Below are 26134 nucleotides of genomic sequence, written 5' to 3'. Positions count from 1 at the left end.
CCACAAAGCAGTCATTAGCGAATGATCGCATTTCAGGGCGAGGTGAAAAGTGAAGTCAGTTTTTTTTAGCCGGCGGCCGGCGCTTTAGATACCGGAAGCGCGTCATTGGCCTGGGGCCCGCTCAGTCCGTGTCCCAAAATGGCGCCTCTGGACCTGGATAAGTATGTGGAGATAGCTCGGCAGTGTAAATATCTCCCGGAAAATGACCTCAAGGTATCGCCTTCATAGTTTTCTCCTTTTTCTAAACTTAATTTTATAGGGTTTTATTTTTCTATCTGTATATTGCTAAGTAGATTTGACACCTCACTTAGCGATTACATTTTGTAGCGACGCAATATGAACTGTCAAGGCTACAGGTTTAGGCTGTACCCTTATATTCCGTTTATGTCCTAAGTTCTATGGCATTTGTCTACTTCTGGATTTTGACATAAATACAATGTGCGGAAGGTGGACTCCCTCGGGGCTATTTTCTGTGGATCATTACATTGACAATGTTATGTCACCACAATCAAAACGTCACAAGTGCTAATCCAGTACTCCCGGAGATGGGACCATTAATAGGTGAGAAGCCTGACCAATGTACCCGAGCTGAGACACTTAAAGTAAAATGTCGTTTGTTTCAACAAAGGTACAAGTAATTGAATTTGCTTCTCAGTGGTGTTGGAAGGATGGATTGTCGTAAAATCAGGTGTTTTGTTCAGTCGAAGAGATGCCTTGTCACTGATTAATCATAATTCTAATTCTAATTCTAATCCAAATCCACGCTTTTGTTTCAATTAGGACAAGACAGACAGATTTCACTGCATATTAAACCCAAAGAGAAGCTGTAGTTTTAACGTTGGCCGTAATGGGTGTGGAAAACTTTCAAAGTCGAGTTGTGGAGAGGTTAAGTTCTTAAAAATGCTAAAGTGTCATGTAGTTTGTTCAAACGCTAATGAGTATTGATTTAAATGGTTCAAGGAAGAGAATAATTGTGACACTGGATGGGCTAAAGATGGATAAAGAAATGTTACTTTCAGCGAGATGCATCCTAGGATACTGAGAGTAGCAAGCACTAAAATTTTCTTATCCAGAAGACTGGATAATTGCACGTTTTCCATCTGTTTAAAAGAGGATTGAGTTTTTCAGGGATTAGAGGCATTTAATAATAGTAATAAGATTCTTGTGGTCAAAGTGGATTTCCAAAAAAGTGTTTGATAAAGCATTACATGATAAGCTTCTCTGCAAAGTTGAAGCCCATGGAATAAATTGGACAGTGACACCATGGATATGAAGTTGGTTCTGTGACTGGAACATTAGTTCCAATGGTTGTTTCTGGAACTTGAAGTTATAGTGTGGTTTCCCAGAAACTGGTACCAGAACCACAGCTTATGTAATATGTATTTGTAGTCAAAGCAAGTTTTACAGGGAGCAATTGCAAATGACACAGTTTGGAAGTTTTGTGAACTTTGAGAAGGAGAGTAATAGGCTGGTGGAATGGTGAACATGTGACAAAATTTAATGCACAGAAGTGTGAAGTGACATATTTTGATAGTAAAGACATTACAAACTAGACAGGACAGTCTGAAAAGGATGTGGAAATGGGGTTCCAGGAGGTGGGGGTGTGTATCTGCATCGATACTGTTGAATATGCCAGGGCAGGTTGCAGAAGTGGTGAATAAGGCTTACAGCATCCTGCTCGTAATTAATACAAGGAGAGAGTAGAAAAACAAAGAAGCTATGTCGAATATTTTTTATTTTAAAAAACACTGATTCAGTTTCATCTGTACTATTGTTCCATTTGGGGCAGCTTAGTGCTTAGCACTGTTGTCTCAGTACCAGGGACCTGGGTTCAATTCCAACCTCTGGCAACTGTCTGTGTGGAGTTTGCACATTCTCTCCATGTCTGCGTGGCTATTCTCCGGGTGCTTTAGTCTCCTGCAGTCCAAGGACGTGCAGGTTAGGTGGATTGGCCATGCTAAATTGCCCTTAGTGTCAAGGGATATGTAGGTTAGGTGGATTAGCCATGGAAAATGCAGGGTCAAGGGATAAGGTAAGCAGAGGAGGTGAGACTGGGTGGGATGCTCTTCAGAGAGTTGGTGTGGACTTGTTGGGCGGAATGGCCTGTTTCCACACTGTAGAGATTCTTGCCTTCTATTCTAATTTTGAAGACCAAGTTATGGGAGGAGGATGTCAAGCCTTTAAAGAAAAAGATTTACAAGAGTGCTTGACTTCATTTTATGTGTATTAGAGAAGCTGGAAATGTTCTCCGAACAAAAGAAGTTTGAGTAGAGTCTTTATAGAGGTCTATGAAATCATGAAGGCCATAAGCAGTGGAAATGGAGTAAAAGTGTTCTGTTCTCACAGACTGAAGAGTTGAGAACCAAAGGCTGCTGATACAAGACAAAATTACAAAAGAACCATGTACAAAATTTGGGAAAATCTTTTTATGCAGCAAGCAGTTAGGCTTTGTGCACTGAGTTTCACCGAGGCAGCTTCAATCAAAGCTTTCAAAAGGGATTTGGGGAAAATATCTGAAGAAATAAAATTTGTGTAGCTTTGAGGAAGAAGTGGAACTAGCTGAGTTGTTCTTGCAATGAACTGATGCAAACCCAAATGGCCTCCTACACTGTAATCATAGAAAGATTGCAAAGCATTGGTTTAAACAAAAGTTTCACATTCAGAATAATCAACTGCAGTTTGTATTTGTTGTTGTTTTTTAAATTTTACCTATTTTTCTAATCAACCCGTCCAGAGATGTTGTTATACACCTCTGGAGGAGGTGGGACTTTAACCTGTCCCTCCTGATTCAGTAATAGTGACAGTAACACTGCACCACAAGAAGGTGAATATTGGGCTTTTTCTGGTTGTAAAATAAGTCAGAATGTACTTTGACAAAAAGAGCATGTTTCTAGTGAGGGCAAATTTGAATAATTCTTCCCATCTCCACACTGCAACCAGGGACATAATTAATCAAATCCTTTATGATTCAATCTCCTGGAAGAAGTCCAAAAGAACTCCAGGCCTGGTTTGAGTAAAATCTGGAAATTCCTGTGAACAACCTTCATGAAGTCTATTTTTCTCATAAACACAGTAAACTAGTATGTCGCCCTTCATAACTGCACATCAACTCAAGAAGGTCATTAACTTATTCCTGAGCCAAAAACTGTAGATGATTAACATCCATGGCGTGTTTTGGTGGCATGTTCCAGATGTGGAGGTGGTGGTGTTGGACTGGAATGGGCAAAGTTAAAAATCTCAACACCATATTACAGTCTGCCAGGTTTATTTGGAAGTACAAGCTTTGAGTACTGTTCTTTCATCAGGAAACTAACTGACGAAGGAGCAGCACTCCGAAAGCTTGTATTTCCAAATAAACCTGTTGGACTATACCTGGTGTTGAGATTTTTAACCATCATCCAGATGGTGATTGCAATTCATGTTCCTTGATGTGTAACCCAGTATTGTTCAGTAGAAGTTGCTTAAAGTGTAGTTAAATCACACAAATGATTACTAGTTTGGTTTATATTTTTGTAATATAAATGCATGAATTAAGTGGGTGCCTTTACTTATCTCTGGAATTACTGAATCATAATTAGTTAAAACACTCAACATTCAAAGAAACACCTGTATACATTTCAGTTTTTTTTTGTTGTTTGCCATTTTACCAACATTTATGAAGTTTGGATATATATTATACAATGTAAATGCCATTTGAAATCAATAGGCCAACTGCACTTTGTTACTGTTTATATTTATCAGTCATAAATGATAACTTATTTAATTATGCCATTAGTCCTAAGTCTGGCTTCCTAAGTTCTTTTCCTTATATCCTATGCCTTGTATCTGTATCCTCTGATCATTAACTTAGCCATTTATTCACGCTGTCCAACTCCCTCTTTCAAAACTCCCTTCTTGATCATTCTTTCATGGAGAGTAACCCCCAATTTCTATAATCTATTTTCATACTTGTAATCCCTCACTTTAGAGCAATTCTAATAAATATCTTCCTTTTCTCAAAGTTTTCACGTTCTTTGTCAAATTATACAGAATACTCCCAGTTGAGATCAAACTATTGTTTTATATGGGTTTAGCATAATTTTGTGAGTTTTGTACTCTGTCTTTTACTTAAAGTCCGGGATTGCATATGCTGCTTTGTTAACCTGCCTGTTAGCCTTCAAAGATCTATACGCGCATGTTCCTTTCTATTCTGGCAATACTTTTTAAATTGTACCATTTTCATTTTTTATTGTCTCCTTGTCCTTCCTACTAATACTACCTCTTATTTCTCAGCATCTGCCATGCTTCTGTACCTATTGCTAGTGCCAAAAGGGTAGATTGGTTGTGGATATCATTATGTATGCATGCATATAAATTGACAAACATGAACATTTCTCTATAAATAAGGCCTTGATCAGCTACATTTGAAGGCATTGTCTAGTTTTGGTGCTTAAAAACAATACTTCTGCATCTTTCACTGATCATGTGCTGCAAAATCTACATCTTTAATATTGGCTGGAAGTGTTTACTTTATTTCTTTGTATACTAACTATGTATTTTCAGCATTGTTTTTATTTTAGATTTCCAACATCTGCGTTATTTACTTTTTATGAAATTGCGATTGTAAGTTTTTTTTTTAGCATGAGTATAAACACTTTGGACATAAAAACAAAGTTCAGGCTGTGTGAGGGTATTAAAATAGAAAAATAATTTCTTGAGAGTCTAAGTGAATAGAGAAATGGTGAAGAATGATGTATTTCTTTATTATTCGACCACCTTATTAAAATTTGATACTGTATATTTTCATATTTATTTCTGTAATTTTAAAACATGTATCTTCAGCTTTAAACTGAATTTTTAAACAGGTTAACATTTAGTACAACTCGTGCAGATTCTGAGCAGAAATGGGCCACTTGGCCCCCTCGAGCTTGCTCTAATGTTCAGTGGGATTGTGGCTGATCTGATTGCTTCATATTGTCTTCTATGTCATCAATGTTTGCATGTTATCCAACTGTTAGTAACACAGCAACTTCACACATTTTGTTTCTAAGTGCTATTGATCCCATGTCAAAGGAAACTCATTCTACTTTTTTAATTTAAATATTTACTGTTTCAATGTTGCTTGTAGTTCTGCTTTAACAGTGGGGAATACGGGCAAATGGATGAAATAATGTAGTTAACTGTAGAGTTCTGTAGTTGGTTACACTGCCCTGCAAAATAAATATTTAATGTTTTTGCTTCTCATGCAGGTCGAACTAAACATTGTGAACAATTGATGGTAGATGCTCAAGATGAGTTAATTACTTGATTTATTTTTATTCTTTGCTTCTGTTTACTACTTTGTGTCTCGTCTACAAGCATGTCTGTAGTTAAACATTTTCTGCTCACTATTTTTTGCCATCCTGTTCCTGCCATGTGCTCTTTTTGTTACTCTTGTATGTTGTCTTCTTGAGACTGGGGAACCGACAAAATAGATGCAAATGGCTTGTAAATTAGAATGATAGTGAATCCAATACAACTATTTTTGCTTTGTTTACTTTTCTTGCCTTGCCCAGGATATAGTAACTTAAGCAGAGGGTGGATTCAATGAGTGTTAGCAGCCTTGTAAATGGTTTTGAATGGTACCAGTACAATCAAAGCAAATCCTGCCTCACCAGGCATTAGTGAATGAATGCTTTCTATTAAGAGTTACAGAATAGTATTTAGGAACCTAAAGGAGCTTAACTTTACTCCTATGTAGCTTAGCACTGTTTTTTTAAAAAAAAATCCAGTGATCTTTTCTCTTTTTCCAGCTGAGTTTAGATGAGTTGATGAATCTAGGACCTTTTGACTCTTTGTAGATGAGTAGGCATGCTGCATGATGACTTTCTTTAATGATGTCTGGAACATTCATGTCAGATTGACTCTCAAGAATGGCAGATACATGCTTGGATTTATGGATTCATTTTGCCTTTTTTAATGATTAATATTCTCAGACAAAGTAATTTAGATGATGTTATAAAACTCAAGAATTCATTTTTGTACAGGAAGGAGGATTAACTCAAAGGCAATTAGAGTCATTTGGTATTTAAATATGTTATAGATCATATAACTGGTACATATAAAATGACCTCTTTCTGAAGACTTTCCTGTCTGAACTTTCTATTAAGACAGAATTAAATTGAGATCTCCTTTGCTTAAAGTATCAGATAAAAATGAGATGTGATTTTGTCATGCATTCTGTACTTAGCATACTGCAATGTGGTAATTATACGCGGGTGTATATGTGGAGGCCAGAGAAATCACTCGCAAGCATTGTAAATGACATCTCTTGTGGTAGAAGCAGAGGGCTGAAAGATTTTCTGTAATGAAAAGCAAGAAAATGCAGATATGTTGAAATGTTGCTAATAGTTCACTACTGCCCTTTTTGTAATGAAGGAAATTTGCTGCCTTTACCTGGTCTAGTATGTGTGACTCCTTAGAAATGTAGTTGACTTGTAAATGCTGTCTGAAATAGCCTAGCAAGTCACCAAGGAATTGATCTAAGCGAATGACCCATCATCAGCCTACGTGCTGAAAATGAAGTCTGGAAACCCAGTATTGTGGACTTTGTAATTAAATTGAAGGCATATACTCTACCTTTGAGAGAGTGAAGGCTGTTTTACACTGAGCTTGCAGGCAAATGTCATGTGACTGACTAGCAGTCTGAGTGTATTGAAAATATGTAACATTTGGCCATGAAACAAATACCTGATTTAAGATTGCTATATTTACACAACAGTTCAAATTTAACAGATCAGTTGAAATTATGCCCCAGGATTCTAAACCCCAATCTAGTTTGAATTTTACTGTTTTGACACACCGAACCAATGAGAACCTTTGTGGCTAAACAAGCAGCCATTTTGAGAGTTAGCCAGAGTAAGCAACCAACTGCCATCGTCAGAGCCCCTGCTAGCCAACACTCTCTCTCTCTGAGGTACCTTTTTCATATGAAACCTCTTTGTAACAAAAGACCAAAGACTACCCAGGGAGGTCTGCATCTGAAAGACGACAGACACTGATGACAACAGCCACTGTCTGGTTTGATTTTTTTTTGAAATAGTGGAATTTGGGGAGTTCTCTGTTGCTCATACGAGGCAAGATAAGCACTTCTGGGTGTTTGGTTTAATTAGCAGAAGAGTTCACTGTCATGTCATAACAAAGTTCTCCTTTACAAACATCTGAGGGCTTGTGCCAAAATTGGAAGAGCCATTCTGTGGACCACTTGAACAACATCCTGTCATTGTCATAATCATGGAATAATTCATTCCAGATTATTTCTCAGATGCCACCAATACCATAAAATATTACCTGTTCTGCTGGTAGAACCTATCTACCAGAAGTAACAGTGCACAAACTTACAATTGGAAGGGAGTCTTTGAGTTGTCAATATTGTCTCTGACTCTGGATCACTTGATGTCTCATAGCACATCACATGCCCTCACTAGTACCCTCCATCTTGAACACCACTTGGAAGAAGATGGCAAGGGCATAGGATATACTGTGTGGCGGACTTCAATGAATGTCACTAAGAGCTGGTCAAGTAGTAAAGTTCATTGCAGTCGGTGAGGGAGCCAACAATAGGGAGAATCTCTAATATTGTCCTTATCAATTTATCTTTTGCAGATACATCTATCCATGGCAGTAGTGATAGGAGTGTAAGATTTTAGGATTTAGTTATCTTGTAATTAATTTGGGTCTTAGGAATTAAATAATAGATATTTTTAATCATTTTTGTTTAAACATGTTATGGTACACCTCTGGAGTGAGTGGGACTTTATACTAGATCTTCTGGCTCCAAGGATGCCAACACTGCACAACATGAGCCCCATAAAATTCAATTATAGCCTGGTGCTCTCAAACTCAATCTAAAGGTTTACTAGTCTTGGTTAGACACATTATATCTACAAGTATGTTTTCATAAGTTTCTCAAAAGCTTAAGTTCACAATTTATTAAAACAAGTACAGAAAAAAACATGCTTAATAAAGGGTTTTTTCAGTTGATCTACTTTGGGATACCAGTCCATGACCAACTGACTGGGCAAAGTTTTCTCTTCTGTTGACTTAAGTTCTTGTGCACCACACCACTAAGAATTACCACTTATTTAACCTTTTTCTGGCCACTAGAGCCTTACATCATCAGAGACCCACCTGAATAACATGATCAATCTCTGATTGACTAAACAATCTATGCCCAATTCCTAATTGAATTTTGAAAATAGAAGTCATTTTAGTGGCATCCATTCCTTGACATGACAGGACAATCAATACAATCACCTTATTTGTAACAAATTATTTCTATCAACTTGCTAACATATTGCATTTTTATTGTTAGATAATAAACAATTTCGAGCAGTGTGTAATGTCAACTCTCAGTCTTCAGGCAATTTGACTTGTTGCATGTGATATCAAGAAATGCCTGAAAGGATTCTATACTCTAAAGGCTATAAGCCCTGGCAACATTGCTGCAACAGTGCTGACTCTGTGTTTCAGAATTGGTGACCCTTAAGGAATATCTAATATATCCACAGCATCCAACAATGTGAAAATTGTCCACTTGTGCTCCCTCCACAAAAAGGAGGGCAACTGCCAAATTAGTCTGTCAATCAACAGTGAAGTGATAGAAGGGATTGTTATTGAACATTACTGGCTTGGCAGTAACCTGATCTGGTTGTATGTTTGCTCGCTGAGCCAGTAGGTTTGTTCTCAGACGTTTTGTCACCATGCTAGGTAACATCAGGTGCGCTTCCATTGAAGTGCTGGTGTTCTGTCCCGCTTTCTCTTTGTCTTGGTCTGTTACAGTGGGTCATATAATTTCCAGTTCTTTTTCTCAGGTTGGTAAATGGGGTCCAAATCAGTGTGTTTACTGATGGAGTTCCGGTTTGAATGCCCATTAGGAATTCCCATGGGTGTCTCTATTTAGCCCATCCTAAGATGGATGTGTTGGCCCAGTCAAAATGGTGTCCTCCTTGTCTGTGTGTATGGATACTAGTGAGAGCTGATCATGTCTTTTGGTGGCTAGTTGGCGTTCGTGTATCCTGGTGGCTAGTTTCCTACCTGTCTGTCCATTGTAGTGTTTGTTGTAGTCCTTATTTTGTTTCTGACATTTGTGCTGGTTGTTGGTACAGTGTCCTTTTTAGGTTCATCAGCTGTTTGTGTATTGGTAGGTTTGTAGGCTACCATGATGCCAGAGGATCCGAGCAGTCTCGTAGTCATCCTATGACTATCGGAAGGATGTTGTGAACCTTTTCAAGTTTCACAACATCCTTCCAACAGGAAGGAGACCAGTATTGCATGCAATATTCCATCAGTGGCTTAATCAACTTCCTGTATAGCTGCAACATGACCTCGTAACTCCTGTACTGAATACTCTGACCAATAAAGGGAAGCATACCAAACGCTGCCTTCACTATCCTATCTGCTTGCGACCTCACTTTCAAGGAGCTATGACCCTTCACTCCAAGGTCTTTTAAGTCCTAGAATTTTCCTGTGTGTTTAGGGTGTCCCCTTCATTCCTGCCTAGTATTGGTGATATTGTCTATCTGATGGTCTGCTGGGTTTCTTCCATGAGTCTGTTGTCTTTGTGTTGATTCCACTGTGGCTAGGAAGTCCTTTTTGTCCGCGTCTCTGTAGTTGTAGTTCATCTCTCTTACTAGGATGACTTTTTCCATGTCTGTTAGTGATCGGTCCAAGAGGTTCTTAATCCAAACTTCTGAATTGTCTGTATTCTTTTGTGCGAACTTGTTCAATTTTTCTTGTACAGCTAATTTTTTTTCTTTGTCTTGGTCTGTTGTTGATTGACGCTGATGGCTTGTTCTAATGTGCTTGTCCATTCCTGGTCCGTCGAGTTGGTTTTCCAATTTTTTTTTTGGCACGAAATTTCCCATTATATTTGTGGAGTCGGTTGTGGGCATCATTAATCACTTCTCGCAACGTTCTGCAGCCGTTCTGTTCTGCTATTCTTCTGGTTATGGGGTGTTCAAATAGGTAAATACTTAAGTACAAAGTGGGAGAAAAAAACCAGTGCTTCAACGGAGGCTCATTGATGTTACCTAGCATGGTGATGAAACATCTGAGCGAAACAGCTTAGCGAGCAAACTTGTAACTTGAACCTCAACCTAAGCTACAAATCTTCTGAAAAATCGCAGTAACCTGATCTGTTCATTTTGCATTTCCTCATGACCATTTACTCATGATCTCCTTACGCCTTACAGCCTTGCTCAAAATGTACAGAAGAGCTGAATTCCAGAGAGGAGAGTTAATATCTTTTGATAGCGAGATATTATTTAAATAAATATGCTATAATGGGCCTTAGTAAAGCAAGATTCAATGAGAATTGGAGGGGAATGAAGGAAGAGCGCCACGGTCGCTCACTAGTTAGCACTGCTGCCTCACAGCGCCAGGGACCCAAGTTTGATTCCAGCCTCTGGCGACTGTCTGTGTGGCGTTTGCACATTCTCCCCGTGTCTGCGTGAGTTTCCTCCGGGTGCTCCGTTTTCCTTTTACACATCCTAAGATGTGAATTGGCCATGCTAAATTACCCATAGTGTTAGGTGCATTAATTAGAGGGAAATTGTCTGGGTGGGTTACTCTTCGGAGTGTTGGTGTGGACTTGTTGAGCCAAAGGGCTTGTTTCCACATTGTAGGGAATCTAATCAAGAGGGAGAATATTTTCCATTTGGTTGAGACGTAACCACCATAAAGGAAGATGATTATGGTTGTTTAGAATTTGATCAGTCTCAAGACAAGTCTGCAGGAGTTCAAGATCCTAATCCGATTTGCAAAGCAGATGTTTTCTAACCAACCAGTTCAGGGATGCTGTTGCACCCCACTCAAGCAAGTGGGGCTTTGAATTCAGACTTTCTGGTGCAGAGAAGGGGACACTACAACAGCACCATAAGAACTCCTGTGTTCCTTATGATAGAGTCTGAGGCATAACCATTTTTCAGCTGCTTCATCTATGACTCCCACCCCCCTCCCCCATAAGGTTGGATGTGGAGGTTGTGCATTCAGCAACAAATGTTCAGCACCATTTGCAACACCTCCAACTAGTGAAGGAGGTAATGTCCATATTTCGCATTTCAAGAAACCTCCACGCTTGAACAGATAATCAAAACGGGTCACTTTGTAATTTATTCATCACTGTCATCTTGGACGCATGGCAGCAGTGTGGACTATCTTCCAAGGCTTGTTGCAGCAAGTCATCAAGGCTCCCTCTATAGCATCTTCCAAACTATGGCCTCTACCCATCTAAAGAAGGGCATCAGGTGGTGAGTGGTGTTCTCATGGAAGCAACCCTCCAGGTCACACGTCATCCTGATCTGGAACTGCATTGTTGCATTTTTTTTCAATTTTGGAGAGTCAATATCCTTGAACTCCTTTCCTGTTCCTTGGAGCAACACACAAAAACTTCAGTTCAAGAAGGCAGCTCACCACTACCTTCTCAATGTCACTTAGGAGTGGACGCTAAATCCTGGTTCAGCTGATGATGCACACATTCATGAATCAGTTTTTTTTAAAAGAAGTTACTTGTTCTGCAACCACCCTGATAAGTAATTACCAACACCCACTTAAGAAAACTGGTGACCGCACAGTTTGTTCATTTTATTTGTAGATCTTTTACTAAAGCAAAGAATGATGTTTAATATTTACTATCTATTCAATAAAAGTAACAGAATTGTCATTAAGAGTAAAGAGTTGCACTGTTCTGAGGCTAATGTGTACTGACTTGGTGACTTTTGTTCAAAAAGTAGAAGCTTTTATGTGAATAAGCAGACTTTTGGATTTAACTTAAGAAATGACTCGAGCACAGTGGTGTTATCCATTCAAGTCTTAATTAAGATTATAAGGACATTACTGACCTGTTTTCAGAAGTCTGTATTAGTGAACTTTTGTTAGAAATTTTGTTTAATTTTGATAAAACTATTTTATGTTTCAGCGACTCTGCGACTATGTTTGCGACTTACTTTTGGAAGAATCTAATGTTCAGCCAGTGTCCACACCAGTTACTGTTTGTGGGGACATACATGGACAGGTGACTTCAATTTTCATTGATTTGAGATTTGTTCTTTTGTATCTTTTGAAAGGCAGCTCCTCCAGGCTGGCGACACACTATTTCAAAAAAGTAAAGCTGTTTGACCGTGAATCTGTTTTTTTTGTCGGCAAATTTTAGAATTTTATCTGACGGCTAACTTCGAACTGCAGATAGATTCTTTATGGTATATTTGTGGCAAATGGTTGGTGCAAGTTGATTTTGTTTCAGTTGATTTATTTTTTGTTTTGTATAAAATGAACATTTTTATAAATCTGTGATATTTTATGTTCGTCAAGGTAGTTACATTCATGCTTGAGCATGAAACCTTATCTATTCTTACATAATGTGTATTTCAGAAGACATCAACCATAACATCAGCTTGACATTCATCTTCTGGGCTCATTTGTTAGATATGAGTGGACATGTTCCACATTTTTCACCGATTTTTACTTTAATCAGTCTCGACTGAGTTTTGGTATGGCTACTGGAGTTTAGTATGTGAAACACCATCAAAACAATTATTCCAATAAAAATGACATTCTTATTACAGTATACCACAGCAAAAAAAACTTCATCTATTTAACATCGTAATTTGACAGAAGTACATTTTATTTTCAGCAACTGAGATTACTGCTGAGAACCTCTAATACTACCTACATTTTAAAAGTTTACTACTAGTTTGAAGATTAAAATTTACAGAAAATCAACAGATTACAACGTGAGAAATGAACATTTTTGCTACAGTTAAGTAGTTTGTGTTTGGGACAAGATGTATTTATTTAAGCAATTGGCATATTCAAATCAAATGTTTACTATACAACTAATGGTTTCTTCCATCTTTGCAATAGATTTCATGGTTATACTGTGCAAGTTCATATTTAACAGACACATTTTAAATGCTTTTCCAGTTTTATGACTTGGGTGAGCTGTTTCGAACTGGAGGTCCAGTTCCTGATACAAATTATATTTTTATGGTAAGTAGTTACTTAAAATATTACACCATGAATTTCTTTAACTTTTAAATCCAATTTTGGGTTGATTTGTGGAACTTTTTAAAAATTATTTGATCTTGATGCAGTAGTTGGTGTTTCTTTTTATGTCTCAAATCGAACAAAACTGAAAACTAGATGACTTGGCAACATGAAAATAAGAGAACTAGTTATGCTATATTTGAAACAAAGGGCTGTTGTGTGTGCATCTGAACCATCAAAAATGAATGGTCGAACTACATATTATTTAAAGTTTAAATTGTGATTCACTGATTCAAGATTGTAACAAAAAAAAGACTGCTTGCCACTGCCACGTATATTATGTTTTTAATAACTTTTCCAGTCATTCACTTGCATTTGTTTTAAATTGTCTGTAATACTAATGTAATTTGCTACTTTAACAGGGTGACTTTGTGGATAGAGGATATTACAGCCTTGAAACTTTCACCTACCTCCTCGCATTAAAGGCGAAATGGCCTGATCGCATTACACTCCTCAGAGGAAATCATGAAAGCAGACAAATCACTCAAGTGTATGGGTTCTATGGTAATTCACAAATTTTATGAAACTAGATTGTCTGCTGGGAAATGGAAAGTATTTCTAAATCATGTTTGTCAAATTCCAGTATTTTGAATGTTCAGAAAAACTAAATATACTCCACTTTAACAGATGAATGCCAAACAAAGTATGGAAATGCAAATGCTTGGCGGTATTGTACCAAAGTCTTCGACATGCTCACAGTAGCAGCTGTAAGTAAAAATATTTTATGTTGAAAAATTCTATGGTGTGCTAAGGTTATATTCTGTTCAAATTGGATGTTAGGTGATCAGTAACCGTTTTATAGAAAATAATTGTTAACATAAGAGGGGCATGTTGAACAATGTTGAACCTGAACTGAGCTCATTGTATGGCAAGAATAATCTCAGCTGCTTTGATCAAGTCATTAGGTATTCTTCATGTTGTGCATTCGTGGCCTGTTTTCAGAAGAAAGTATCTTAAGTAAAGCTTCGAGTCCCCTTCAATAAATGGACAATATCTGCTAGTTATTGCAGATGCAACAAATGCAATTTTCATTGACCAAAACTTTGATTCTCCTGCTGACCTGCTGTGCTTTTGCCAACACCACGCTTTGTCAGTTCATGAATGCATTTTCAAGGGTCAGTTGAGTACAGAACTACAATATCACCTGATAACAGCAACATTTATTGAGACACTTTTCAGATCAAAGGGCATTTTAAGTGGAGCATTGTACTAAAATTCATCCTCGCCACTTCATACTTGTCACCTTTTGAGTATTTGGGCCTAAAAAAATACATTTTGACTTTAAGGTGAAGTTTGTGTGCTGATATTAATTAAAGGGTTATCACAGGAAAATTCATAGCTAGTCAGTCACTTTTCAACTTTTGTTCAATTCCAGAATAGTATGATAAGCATTCAAATGCCAACTACAAGATATGGCTTAACATAAGCAATTGTTCCAAGTGTGTCACATATTGTGTTTGAGAAGCCTTCTTAAATCAGGATGGTTTATGTTGGATGGAGATGTAAATATTTATGGAATGGTAGACAAATGCAGACTTATCAGTCTAAACCTGATGTAATCAAATTGATTTTTATTCTTTTCAGAATGTTATATTTTTATCCCATTCTTTCTATTTTAGTTATAGTCCAGATGGATGAAATGGGCCATGACAGTCAGACTCAGCTTGATGTAGTTTGGAATGTTACTGTTTCAATTCTAATTTACCTGGCATAGACATGGAAATAGTAACATTTCAAAATTTACGTACAACAGCTTCCTGTGATCCATGTTTTGTTACTGTTTGCCCCTGTGTAGTGTATTTAATGTAGCACAACAAGCTGAGGCACTTAAAAGGGGCCAAGGAAGAAGTAAAGGAATAGGCAGGAGTTTGTAATAGTTAGTGGTTGAAACAATGTTAGGAATCTTTCCAGCTTTAGGGTATAAAGAGAAATGGCAAAGTAAAGGCATTTTTGGTAAGAGTTCTGGAGTTCATATTAAAATATTTGGAAGTTCTGACATAAAAGCTGAAACAAGCACAGCAGATCAGACAGAATCGGAGGAGCAGGTGAATCAACGTGTGAATGTAAATCAAAATTGCAGAAGTGTAAGATAATACATTATAGCTTAAATTGAAAAATTTGCCATATACAAACTGGAACAATTAGTGAATTAGGTCAATGTGGTCCTCTAGAAATTGGTCAGCGACAATGTGACACCCTTTTATTCATTTGCATTAAAGAAAATACCTTATGCTTGCATAATTCATGTAAATGTATTTAAGAAATGTATCATTAATTAACTCTCACATTCCATAATCAAGGAAGTGAAGCATTTCTAACAGTTATATTTGCACTTTTTTGGCTTTAAACTTGCCATTTATACCAGCAAACGTGCAAAATGATTAGCATAAATATGTATGTGCTATACAAATGTGCATTGAGTATGTCTGTCTATACCTACAACTGTATCTATTACCCTCTTCCAATTTTGTTTATTCATGTGTGTCTTTCCTGAAAGCAGTTCATTGTCTGCCAGTGCTTCATCTTGAGCTCTTTTCCTGGTAGTAGTGGTTTACCATTATTTTCCAATCTCAAGAATAGGGCAAAGACGCAGTTCTGAACCTTGCCTTGGCTTTATTCCATGCCATGCTCTAACCACCTAACCAACTGACATAACAGTTTTTATTTAATGAAATGCCCCTAGATTTTCAATTATCTACATTTTGGCTAGTGACACATTGACTGGGTAACATTTAGCTAGAATAAGGATTCTGAGTTTGCTGTGTTGAGGTCTGGTGGCTGTTTTAATAAGGTGATAATGTCATTGTTAAGTGGAGAAAATTCTTTCATAAAGTGGTTCGATTTGCTACTTCAGCAAAATGAAGCTTTTAAAGATTTGACTGTTCCTTATTGTTCTACTTTCAAAACATGATGTCAATAAATCTGAATAAAACTTATATGTACCCATGTATAATTACTACTATTGATGTCAATGTGTTTTTTACAGCAAAAACAGCTCAAACATAGTTTGAGACTGTGGACTCTAGGAACGATAAAATGCTGACATTTTGTGTTCATACTTAATGATTTGGCTTTTAGTCCTCCAGGAACTCCCAAATCTTAGTACATTATCTGTCTTGGCTTACTGGAGAATACTGTGTATCTTTTGCCTTGCCTTCTCTAAATCATAGAGGTCCCCAATGCCTTATCTTCACCATGGACATCCAGTCCCTGTACACCTCCATCCCCCATCACAAAGGACTCGAAGCCCTCCGCTTCTTCCTTTCCCGCCGTACCAACCAGTACCCTTCCACTGACACCCTCCTTCGACTGACTGAACTGGTCCCCACCCTGAACAACTTCTCTTTCCAATCCTCCTACTTCCTCCAAACCAAAGGAGTAGCCATGGGCGCCCGCGTGGGCCCCAGCTATGCCTGCCTCTTTGTAGGATATGTGGAACAGTCCATCTTCCGCAGCTACACTGGCACCACCCCCACCTTTTCCTCTGCTACATTGATGACTTAATCGGCGCTGCCTCATGCTCCCACGAGGAGGTTGAACAGTTCATCCACTTTACCAACACCTTCCACCCTGACCTCAAATTCACCTGGACCATCTCAGACTCCTCCCTCCCCTTCCTAGACCTTTCCATTTCTATCTCTGGCGACCGAATCAACACGGACATTTACTATAAACCAACTGACTCCCACAGCTACCTAGACTACACCTCCTCCCACCCTGCCCCCCTGTAAAAACGCCATCCCATATTCCCAATTCCTTCGTCTCCGCCGCATCTGCTCCCAGGAGGACCAGTTCCAAAACCGTACAACCCAGATGGCCTCCTTCTTCAAGGAACGCAATTTCCCCCCAGACGTGATCGACGATGCTCTCCACCGCATCTCTTCCACTTCCCGCTCCTGCCCTTGAGCCCTGCCCCTTCAACCGCCACCAGGACAGAACCCCACTGGTCCTCACCTACCACCCCACCAACCTCCATGTACAGCGTATCATCCGCCGTCATTTCCGCCACCTCCAAACGGACCCCACCACCAGCGATATATTTCTCTCCCCTTCCCTATCAGCGTTCCAAAAAGACCGCTCCCTCCGTGACTCCCTCGTCAGGTCCACACCCCCCACCAACCCAACATCCACTCCCGGCACCTTCCCCTGCAACCGCAAGAAATGCAAAACTTGCGCCCACACCTCCCCCCTTACCTCCCTCCAAGGCCCCAAGGAACACTTCCATATCCGCCACAAATTCACCTGCACCTCCACACACATCGTCTATTGCATCCGCTGCACCCAATGTGACCTCCTTTATATTGGGGAGACAGGCCGCCTACTTGCGGAACGTTTCAGAGAACACCTCTGGGACACCCGGACCAACCAACCCAACCACCCCGTAGCTCAACACTTCAACTCCCCATCCCACTCCACCAAGGACATGCAGGTCCTTGGACTCCTCCATCGCCAGACCATAGCAACTCGACAGTTGGAGGAAGAGCGCCTCATCTTCCGCCTAGAAACCCTCCAACCGCAAGGGATGAACTCAGATTTCTCCAGTTTCCTCATTTCCCCTCCCCCCACCTTGTCTCAGTCAAATCCCTCGAACTCGGCACCGCCTTCCTAACCTGCAATCTTCTTCCTGACCTCTCCGCCCCCACCCCACTCCAGCCTATCACCCTCACCTTGACCTCCTTCCACCTATCGCATTTCCAACACTCCTCCCCCAAGTCCCTCCTCCCTACCTTTTATCTTAGCCTGCTGGACACACGTTCCTCATTCCTGAAGAAGGGCTTATGCCCGGAATGTCAATTCTCCTGTTCCTTGGATGCTGCCTGACCTGCTGCGCTTTTCCAGCAACACATTTTCAGCTCTTTCTTCTCTAAATCACACCCTGCCATATCCCAAAAAAGATACTGGTCTTTTTTTTTTGAGTCTAGTAATGTGCATTACCTATCTCCACGCCTTCATCACAGGTAGTCATTATGGCCAATGCTCTGGATTTCCTGCTGTATGCCTTCATGTCCCACCCTTCTTTTAAATATCGTCCTCTGTAACAAAACATCGCTCCAATTTTGACACACTGTCGGTTTCTCTCCCTTGGTCTTTTAAGTATCTTGGAACATTTTTGTCCATCAAAGATTTTGTAAAAATGCCTTTTTCTTTTTGATACTTGAAACTACCAGGAATAAGAGCAGGAGTCGGCAATTTACTCTCTTGAGCCTGTCCCACCATTGAACAAGATCATGGCTGAAATTGAGCCATGATCAAGGTAGGCCACCAGATAGTACTAATAATGTGGGGCATGCTCCACAGCCATATGAGCAAGATTCTAAAGATTCACCACCAAGTTTTTAAAAAAAAATCTCCTTATCTTGATCCTAAATGCAGTACCCCCTATTTTAAAATTGTGCCCCCTTGTTCTCAACTCTCCATCAGGAGGAAACATCCTACCTGCATCTACTCAGGTCTATCCCCTCAAGAATTTTCTAAGTTTCAGTGTGATCACCTCTCATTCTTTGAGATGCTAGAGAATATATGCCTTGTTTGCCCCATCTCTGAATGGGACAGTCCTACCATCCAGGATTAAGTCTGGTGAACCTTTGCTATATTCCCTCCATGGCAATAATATCCTGAGACAAAGAAATCAAAACTGTACACATCACTTCAAATACGGTATAACCAAGTTCCTATATAATTGAAACATGCTTTCACTACTCCTGTACTCAAATTCTCTTGCAATTAAAGGCTCACATTCCAATAGCCTTTCGAACAGCTTGCTGCATCTGTATGTTTGTCTTCAACGGACTTATTGACAACAACAGTCAAATCCTTTTAAAGCATTTACTTTCCAACCTCTCACCATTTAATAAATATTGTTCCTTCTATCAAATTGGATAACCATACGTTTTTCCACATTATGTTCCATTGCCATGTTCTTGCTCCAACTCTCCTGAAAACATTTTATGCCTTCTTCACAACATACATTCCTGCTTCACATTATTAACTGAAATATTAGCTGATCTTTTACATCCTAATCAATAATATATTTTGTGAAAAGCTAACGTCCAAATGCAGATCCTTGCAGTAGCCTAATGTGAACATGACCAATTTTATTCCTATGCTGTTTTCTGTCTGTTTGTTAATCCTCAACACATGCTAGTACATTTCTTCTTGTAACATGTGCTTTCATTTTGCTAACCGAATTTTGCTCATCGAGTCATCTGAAAATTCAAATATACTACAATCAACACCCCTTGAATCAATTTTGTTAGTAACATCCTTAAACACTATTTTACATTTGCAAATCTGAATGGACTATGGTCAACCAGATCAAATTTAAAACTGCCCACTTATCATGTCCTCGATCACAGATTCCAGCATTCTCGTTTCTACTAATACAAGATTGACATGTGTAGTTCCCAGTTTTTCCTTTGCTTCTCTCCAGTAGCACGGTGACATTTGCAAGCTTCCAAACTGTAGCCACCAGTTCAGAATCTATGGAAGTTTGGAAGGTGAGTACCGATGCATCGGCCCTCGATAACCACCTCCTATGACCTGATGCTCTATATTAGGGGGCTTACCAACTTTTACATGCATCAATTTCTCCAGTTTATCAGCTTACTAATACTAAATTTCTTTTAATTCCTCATTCTCACTAGTCACTTGGATTTCTAATTCTGGGAGAGTTTGCTTTCACTGAGGAACGAACAAAAATAATAATTTCATTTATCTGCTATTTTTCCATTCCATTATAAATTCTACTGACACTGTTTTTAATGAACTTGCATTTGTCTTCGTCAAATGTTTCCTTTCTACAGGCCAGCTGAAGCTCTTACAGTAAATTTGTATGTTTTTTTGTGGTAGATTATATGTATATTATTTTCTTCCTTTCTTCTCACTTTATTGGTCCTCCTTTTGTTATCTATTAAACTACCCAATCCTCAGATTTACTGCTGTTTCTGGCTACCTTACAAGTGCTTTCTTTCAACCTTACATAATTCTTAACTTTCTTTGGCAGCCATAACAATCTGTTTCTCAGGAAATATCATTTGATTAGCCTGCTATTAATCATGACACCTTATTACATTTGCTTGGTCTCTTCTTGTAATCAAGGCTGTACTGCCTCTTAAAAAAACATATAAATAATGTGTAATTTTCAAATGTAATTGCGCCATTTCTTCACAGAACACAGAAGCTTTTAACCTCTGTGTTGCTGGACAGAATTGCTTCAAGTGCCTTACTCTATTAAACTAATGATCTTGCTTTGTACAGACTGCATTCTGTTGATTATTTGACCAATTTCGGACCGAAAATGCCCTTGAAGAGGGAATCTAGATCTTCATTGTACCTTGACAAATATATAGTTGATTAAGCCATTTAATAGTTCTTTAAAGACTGATCATTGTCTATGTACAGTCATGCCTTTTACTTGATAATTTAACCTATTTTCATATAATCAACCTGTTCAGAGATGGCATGATATGTCTGGAGCAGGTGGGATTCAAAACCAGGCTCTCAGTCCAGAATCAGGGACAGTATCACTGAGCCACCAGAGCCCCTAGTCATATGTATTTTCCCATTCCAGCTCAGCCAAACTGCACCTCAAAATTGCATTAATTGAGATTGAACCCCAGCACTTTCAAACAAAAAAATGTAAAACTACATTGTATTGTGGCCACTCATCCTTAAAGGTTCATTCCATAATACTAGAACATAAATGACCAGTCCTCGAATTGGCTCTTCAACATGCTGCTCTAAAAAAACCATTCCTAAAAACCCCAGAAACCACTCCATAAACCTTACTACTCAGGTAGTTACCAGTTTAAATGAAGATTGAAGTCACCTCCTTAAGGGCAACTAAAGATTGGTAATAAAGCTGGCCCTGCCAGTGACATCCACATTAATGTAAAAATAAAAGTTTCTCTAAATGTCCCTGCTATTTCCTCCTTAAGAATGGACCCTAGCGTTCTTCCAACAAAAGATAATACTTCCCTGCTATGTCTCCCTCCCTTCTTTAATAGGGGTGACATATTAATGCTTTTCCAATTTATTAGAATCCTCCTGGGTCTTCTGGAATATTTTCACCAATGCCTCCTCTATTTCTGGAGCCAGTTTGTTTAAATCCTTGGGTGCAGGTCATCAGGTCCTGGTGAGTTTTCTGTCTTTAGTCCCAGTGGTAAAATACTTTGTCCCCCATGATATGTTACAAGATCTTTCCTCCCATTAGCATCCTGCTTATTTGGTCTCTGTGAGATTTTGATAGTGTCTTCCACTGTGCAGACCAATATAAAATATTGTTTTAAATTACCTGCCATTTCAGGGTTCCTGCTATTAATTGCCAAGGTGCATTTTCCAAGGATCCCACATTCACTTTTAGCTTTTTCTGTATACCTGTAGATGCTGTTACTTTTAAAAATATTTCTTGTCGTTTTATTTTCATCATCAATTTTCTCCATCTTTAATAGTCTTCTAAAGAAATTCCCAATTATCACTCTACCTCCAGTTTTTGCCCCTTTGCCTTAGGTATTTAGGTTTTGCAACATTCTGCTCTAAGAAGCCATCCCTGAAGAACTCTACAAATTCAAGTACTGCAGTAGAGACATGGTTGACTGGTATATGGGTGCAACCAAAATTGTAGGAGGAATGGAAACACTGCACAAGAATAAGTACTAATTCCAGCTGTGTGCATGAATACACAAAGTTAAAATGATTATCCTTGGATATAGGAAGCAAAATTTGAATATCACAATGCAAACATGGGGAATCTTGCAGCTATAAAAGTTTTATTTTAACACTTTTTGGGAATGTTAACCATATAGGGAGATGGGCCTCCAGGTGACTGGAAACGTTAAATATATTTGAGGAAGGAAGCTAGGAATGAGATTATACACCTATTGAAAGAGACTGAGGGATGAAGATCAATTGAGGGGGGATTATTTATCCAAATTTCTGAAAATATAGATTTTTTTTTTAAAAAAAAGCTACTTTATGAAAAAGATACACCGGGTCAAACTTTGTTGTCAGCAGCAAATTGCTGGTCCTTTTTGGGGGGTGGAGAACTGCCATCCAAGATCTAGCAATCTCTGTTGCTATCATCTAGGTCTTGCTGCATTTGGACATGGACTACTTCAGTATCTGTGGAGTTGCGAATGACGCTGAACAATGTGTAATCATCAGTGAACTTCCCACTTCTGACCTCCTGATGGAGGGAAGATCACTGAAGCAGCTGAAGATGGTTGGGTCTAGGACACCATCCTGATGAATTCCTGCAGAGATTTCCTGGGGCTGAGATGACTGATGTCTGAGAATTGCAATCATTTTCCAGTGTGATTTCAACCAGTGGAGAGATTTCCTCGTGGTTTCCATTGACTCCAATGTTTCTAGGGCTTCTAGTGCCACATTTGGTCAAATGTAAGCTTGGAGTCAAAAGCAGCCACTGTCACCTCCAGTGCACAGTGTGGATTAACGAGAAGTGGCGCACACAGTAGATTGAATGGCTTCTTTGTCTTGTAAATTTATATTTAAATATATACATGAGCATTAATTTTAGCCCACAATATTTTATAGGGCATTTAATTACAAAGATAATTAATTGGCATTTTTCCACATCAGTTGATAGATGAACAGATCTTGTGTGTGCATGGCGGACTTTCTCCTGATATCAAAACTCTAGATCAAATCCGAACCATCGAGCGTAACCAGGAGATCCCACACAAAGGAGCATTCTGTGATCTAGTATGGTCAGATCCTGAGGATGTAGATACGTGGGCAATCAGTCCTCGCGGAGCAGGCTGGCTCTTTGGAGCAAAAGTTACAAATGAGGTGAGCTGACAATTCTAGACTCTCAGAGCACATCTGTGTATTTGAGGGTATTTTAGTGCTGGGAAGGAAAGGCATTTTTTGTTTTAAAGAAAAGTTCATCAATGTTAAATGCTTATGCTTTACTTCTGAAAATTAGAATATCTAGTCCAATCATAGTTCCTTTCTTATTGGTGTGTACTGTTTTTGGCAATTTGTTCTCTAATTCTACCTTCTCAGTGTGTAGAGCGTTGGAACAGGCTATTAAGCCCAAGCAGTTCATATTCATTGTTTATGCTCAGCCTGATTTGTGTCTCATCTTTCCTCATCTGAATTTGCTATCAAACCCCTCTTGTCCCTTGTCTAATTATTTATCGAGATTTCTCTTAAGTGCACTTGTACTATTGTCTGCACTTGTACTATTGTCTGCACTTGTACTATTGTCTGCACTTGTACTATTGTCTGCACTTGTACTATTGTCTGCACTTGTACTATTGTCTGCATTTGTACTATTGTCTATTATACTTCCTGTGGTAGCAAATTTCATCTCTTCACCACTCTTGGGTAACTCCCTGAAGAAACCTCTTTATCCAAGTGGATATCTTGGTAATTATGGTTTCTGATATTGATGACCTCTCGTTATGCTCTTCCACAGTTGTTGAAATGTTATTTTTGTATCTGTTCTGTCAAAACCTTTCATAATTTAAAAGGCCTCTGTTAATCACTCCTCAGCCTTTTGTTTTCTAACAGAAAAGAGAGCCTTCAAAATTTTTGCTGAATATATGCATGTATTTCTGTAATCATCTTCTTCATAAATCATTTTTGCAGATTTATTCAGTACCTTCTGTAACTTGTTGCAGCCTTCTATTGATGACCCCTCCAATTCTCCCTTGTCCAATTATAGTTCAAAAATGAGTATTTTTCTGAAATCTGTGAAGTATTTTTGTGACTTGAGTTTGAATAAATTGGGAGACATGATTGTGTAAGGCTATCTTTTGAAAGTATTCTGAATTGTATGACAAAAGGGTCAAGTATTCATAATGTATCCTATAAAGAGAGCCACTTGGAATGATCTTAGATTAGATTAGATTAGATTACTTACAGTGTGGAAACAGGCCCTTCGGCCCAACAAATCCACACCGCCTCGCCGAAGCGTAACCCACTCATACCCCTACATCTACATTTACCCCTTACCTAACACTATGGGCAATTTAGCATGGCCAATTCACCTGGCCTGCACATCTTTGGACTGCGGGAGGAAACCGGAGCACCCGGAGGAAACCCACGCAGACACGGGGAGAACGTGCAAACTCCACACAGTCAGTCGCCTGAGGCGGGAATTGAACCCGGGTCTCAGGCGCTGTGAGGCAGCAGTGCTAACCACTGTGCCACCGTGCCACCCGCACTGTGATTTTTTTTTTTCTTTTCTGTGCTTCTTTCCTTCCTCTTGCAAACTCAACCAGGACAGTAATAAAGGAATTTAAGAGAGTTTGACTCTGCACAAGCTAGAAAATCAACTTTGATTGCCTTTGTGTGTTGACTAAATGTTTTTGCAAATTGACTTTATTTATTCCATTCAAAATGAGTGACAAGACTCTGCACAGTCCTCATGGTTGACAATATGTCAGGCTTTTCTTCATTCAGTATTCGAACACTAAGTGGCTCTCTTCTCAGATTTGGTCTTTTAACTAAATATCAAGTTAAGCCACAGATGTTTCTACATTAAAATTCATTTTTTAAAAATGTTTTGTTTTACAGTTTGTTCACATCAACAACCTGAAACTAATCTGCCGAGCACATCAGTTAGTTCATGAAGGATATAAATTCATGTTTGATGAAAAATTGGTGACTGTGTGGTCTGCTCCTAACTATTGTTACCGTTGTGGAAATATTGCATCAATCATGGTCTTCAATAATGTAAACTCGAGGGAGCCAAAGTTATTTCGTGCAGTTCCAGATTCAGAGCGTGTAATTCCACCAAGAACAACAACACCCTATTTTCTTTAAAATATATTTTGTTCTTGGTAAAAAAAATCTTAAAATTATAGTGTGCACAATGGACTGTAAACATGCATTGTGTTGCATAGACAAGATTCAAGATGTAGAATTTCAACCATTCTATCAAATATTTTAAATGCTAAATTGAATAAAGTGGTCTAAAGGGCTGCCTTTTTCTTTGTTTTTAATGCTAGCAGATATTGAGAAGCTGATTTATGTGCTCCAGTAATTAAAACTTTGTACATTTAAAATAATTGTATTGATCAGTTTTTCAAATTTCATTGTATTTTAATATAGTAATATGGTGACTACAACTCTCATAGGTTAAACTATTGGAAATAAACTGCTTTATTATTAACTCAAATGTTTATTGCCCTTTCTGATTTAAATCAGTGAATTTTAAATTTGGCAATTATTTTATTCTTAAAGTTGTGTATCAGTTTTGTATATACTGAAACATTGAAGTCTTGTACCTAGTTTGGCCATCAATGGTCTAACCATTTAATGCTGCAAGTTATTTGCAACAATTTCTAATGTATAGAACATTTTATATTTAGACTCTGAAGTACAATATTTGCTTCTGAAGTTTCAAAACAGACTAACTTTTAAAAATGTTAGGATAATTAACTAATCTTGTCTGTCTGGAGTTAGAAACCCTCCTTGTTATTCAAGCATGTCTTGTGGAAGTTCTTGCTTTTTTTTCCCCTGAATGCACTAGCTGCTGATTACAGGCTGGATTATGGCTCTTTTTGCTGAATGTCATCCAGTATTCTAGCTAAGTAGCCATTGTCCTGAATATGACCATGGTAATAAAGGTAAAACTCAACATTCAACATTACTATACTTCTGCCAACAGCTTCTGGAGTCCACACGTGTGTAATTAAATGTAGACATCCAGATGGTGCTGAGAGTGATTATATGCTTCCGATAGAATGCAATGTTCAAGCTCCCACATTCCACTATCTTAATAACCACTCAATTGACAAAACACTTCCACCTTTTTGATGTTATAAGTTTCCTTATAGACATATTTAGACAAGTTGCACGTTGTTGAGTGAAGTTTATAAATTATTTTTTATTGAGCTACATTCATGTCTCCCGGCCCTGAAACTAACTTTGTATTTGTTAAATTCCAGATTGATTTCATTTTTTGTAAAATGTAAATATTTCAGCATCTACCTCTAATCCCAAGAGTTTGTCCCAATCTTTATCCTGATGTTACAGAAATAAAATAATGTAGTTCTTGATTTGTGATTGGCTGCTTAGCCTACTTGATGACTTCCCTTTCAGG

General features: G+C 38.5%; 1 protein-coding gene across 1 annotated transcript; it reads left to right on the top strand.

The window, feature by feature from the left end:
* The first annotated feature begins 72 nt into the window (after nt 1-72).
* Nucleotides 73-25207, top strand: ppp6c (protein phosphatase 6, catalytic subunit). The gene is made up of 7 exons (XM_072565690.1): nt 73-213; nt 11936-12031; nt 12940-13005; nt 13425-13566; nt 13690-13769; nt 22660-22869; nt 24604-25207. Exons 1-7 carry the CDS (start codon nt 139-141, stop codon nt 24850-24852), a joined length of 918 nt encoding a protein of 305 aa, XP_072421791.1. The 5' UTR covers nt 73-138; the 3' UTR covers nt 24853-25207.
* The last annotated feature ends 927 nt before the right edge of the window (nt 25208-26134 follow it).

The sequence above is a fragment of the Chiloscyllium punctatum genome, chromosome 49, assembly GCF_047496795.1.
Source record: "Chiloscyllium punctatum isolate Juve2018m chromosome 49, sChiPun1.3, whole genome shotgun sequence".
Taxonomy (NCBI): Eukaryota; Metazoa; Chordata; class Chondrichthyes; order Orectolobiformes; family Hemiscylliidae; genus Chiloscyllium; species Chiloscyllium punctatum.
This window is presented reverse-complemented; position numbering and strand designations above follow the sequence as displayed.